This window comes from Hippocampus comes, unplaced genomic scaffold (genome assembly GCF_001891065.2).
Source record: "Hippocampus comes isolate QL1 unplaced genomic scaffold, H_comes_QL1_v1.1 scaffold50, whole genome shotgun sequence".
Taxonomy (NCBI): domain Eukaryota; kingdom Metazoa; phylum Chordata; class Actinopteri; order Syngnathiformes; family Syngnathidae; genus Hippocampus; species Hippocampus comes.
This window is the reverse complement of record NW_017805122.1, coordinates 1,690,996-1,693,663: the sequence shown is the minus strand read 5'-3', so window position 1 is coordinate 1,693,663 and position 2,668 is coordinate 1,690,996. Positions and strand designations below refer to the sequence as shown.

Below are 2,668 nucleotides of genomic sequence, written 5' to 3'. Positions count from 1 at the left end.
TAGCGAGCGGCTCCGGAAATAGCGGTCGGGCTCCGGAAATACATCAGAGAGAGAGAGAGAGAGAGAGAGAGAGAGAGAGAGAGAGTGAATGACCGGCTGCATCACCGAGGGTTTATTTGCTCTTGATGAAGCTTCGGCTCACTCCGCCGGGGACGCCGTGAGCGAAGCCGACCGCGGAGGAAATCCCCAGAGTGGACCCGACCGACGTCAGACGTGCTGCGCCGTGCTCGACTAAACGCTGACAAGAGCCGCCTTCGTTAATCTCCTCGGCTGTCCGGCGGGGGGGGTAATGCGCCGGCGGAGCTCCTCAAGAACGCGGCAGGAGCTTTCCTCGGCCCAAGCCAGGATCGACCGAGCCGCATTCACGGGATGAGCTGGAAACTAAAATATCCAAGCGATGCATTTAAAACGCTTTGGGACGCGGCTAAGTTGAAGACACAGCTTGACTTATCGAGCTTAGACGGGTCGGCCAGAAGCCGGCTCTCGGATCTGAAGGTGACCCGAGTTTGGGCCAACGACGCCGCGGAAGCGCTTTGAAAATCCCCCAACTGCTGATTGGATTTCCTCATCCGTCTTCCTTGTTTTCATTATTTCCGCACATTGTTGCCTCGAATCGTCGGCGGTCTAATCGAAAAAACCTCCCCGAGCGGCGGATGACTTTTGAAATGCTCGGCTCGCTACTTTCTCACGCTTACCGTCCACAGAAGCCCGCTTGGGAAGAATGGTGATGGCTCCCTCCGCCACCCTTTCCTGGCCGACGACGGGGGAGATCTTGGACCCCCAGCTGTCGGAGCCCACCCACAGGAAGTGGCCCGTTTGGTTGTTGCGCTTGGCCGCGTCCAAAACGCGGCTGTCCGACCAGGCCGCAAAAGGTTGAGAAACAAGCGCATGTGAGTGGGCGTGCGCGGACGGCGCAACGCTCGGTCGAAAAGTCGCCGCTTACCGTATGTCGTCCTCATTAGCGAACATAATGATGGCCCTGGCGTTGGAGGTCTCCAACAGGCGTCTAATGATCTTGTCAAACTCCCCCGGCTTTGGCTCCCTTGGAATCTTCAAGGACTGCGCGATACAAACACCACCTGGGACCAAAGGAGGGAACAGTTTGATTTCATGCTTGAGCAACCGTATTGCATTATAAGATAAGAAAACCTTTATTTGTTTCACAATGGAGACATTTGCAATCGACAGCAGCAAAATTGAAGGGGTAAAAGTAGCAAAAGAAAAGAAAGTATCGTATTGGCCCGAATATAAGACGGCCCTGATTATAAGATGACTTTTTTTTTTCTTCGTGCTACAGCTATTTTTATTTTTATTCTTCGTGACAGCAGTTCCCTTTGGCCTGGGGAGTCAAGTTCAGCATTCGCTTCAATGATATCTGGCGCCATCTAGCGTCGTGAATGGGTATAACGTCTAGACCCCGAATATAAGACGACCCCCAATTTTTCAGTCTTATTTCAATGCAAAAAACACCATCTTATATTCGGGCCAATATGGTATTGCGCGCACAAAATAAATGAAGAAAAATGAAAAATATCGATATAAGCATAGACGCAAGTGCATTTCTGCTGCATAAGGTGGCTGCGCTATTTCTAAGAGGTGAACGGGGCGCGTCCAGGTTTTCACGTGTGTTTATTCAGCAGCCTGACAGCAGTCGGTCGGAACGAGCGGCGGTATGTCACCCTCTTGCGGCGCGGGTGCAACAGTCTCTGGCTGAAGGAGCTGCCCAGTGCTGTCAGGGTGGCCTGGAGGGGGTAGGAGGGTCTGTCCATCATCGCTTTTAGTTTAGCTAGCATCCTCCCATTGCCCACTTCCTCCAGAGTGTCCAAGGGGCAGCCCAGGGACAGAGCTGGCCCCTCCTGACCAGTCGATCCAGTCTTTGTCTGTCATTGAGATGCTGCCTGACCAGCAGACTACGCCATCATGGATGGCCGAAGCCACCACAGAGTTCAATTTTAGTGGGAAAAATAAATTATCTTGAGAGATGGCCTCTCCAATTCAGAAAGCAGTTTATGAAAGATGAAAATATAGTGCTTCAAAATCGGTGCGGGCTTCCCGGTCGTCCAGGTCACGGAAATCCGCAAGGGGGGAATCGTGGCAACTGAATTTTTTTTCTTGCTTGCTGAAGACGTTTTCATCTTTTTTTCCCCAAAAGGCCGCTTCAGTGATAAATTTCAAGCGCGCAGCGACGACCTCGGCGACACTGCGGATTTGGTGCTCATCACCCCCCCCCCCGTTCCCCGCCACGACAACAATAAGACAGAACGCATTAGTCGACGAGTCACACCGAAGCTGTTTTATTAGCTCCCTTTTATTGCATCATTAGCCCGGCTCAAGGTGCGCGTTTGCGCCGGATTACGTCTTTGTGGCGCGCCGAGCCTGCCAGACGCTCACTCTGAGCACAATGAAAAAATCTCTCCGCAGTCTTTCCGTCTTTGTCTGCTTGTGCCGCTGAATGAGGCCGTTTTTGTCGCGCACACTGCCGCCGTACGTGCAAATATTCCTTGCCACCACCCCCCCCCAGACTTGAAAGCCCCCCCGGGATCATCGCGAATGGCGACGGTGCGCGCAGGCGCCGATGACTGAATGCTAAAAGCAAATAGTACTTTCCACATACTTTCTCAAGGATAATGGCCTACTTGACGTGCACTGTTGGTATTCATGGGCTCGT

At 52.7% G+C, this 2,668-nt stretch overlaps 1 protein-coding gene across 1 annotated transcript in view; it reads right to left on the bottom strand.

The window, feature by feature from the left end:
* The window catches only part of LOC109513521 (metabotropic glutamate receptor 8-like), a 54,924-nt gene that overhangs the window by 22,896 nt on the left and 29,360 nt on the right, over positions 1-2,668 (bottom strand). The window contains exons 3-4 of the mRNA XM_019866031.1: positions 944-1,079; positions 696-850 (exon numbers count right to left, since the gene is read on the bottom strand). Coding sequence (XP_019721590.1) covers positions 696-850; positions 944-1,079 — 291 coding nt within the window. The remainder of the gene's footprint in view (positions 1-695; positions 851-943; positions 1,080-2,668) is intronic.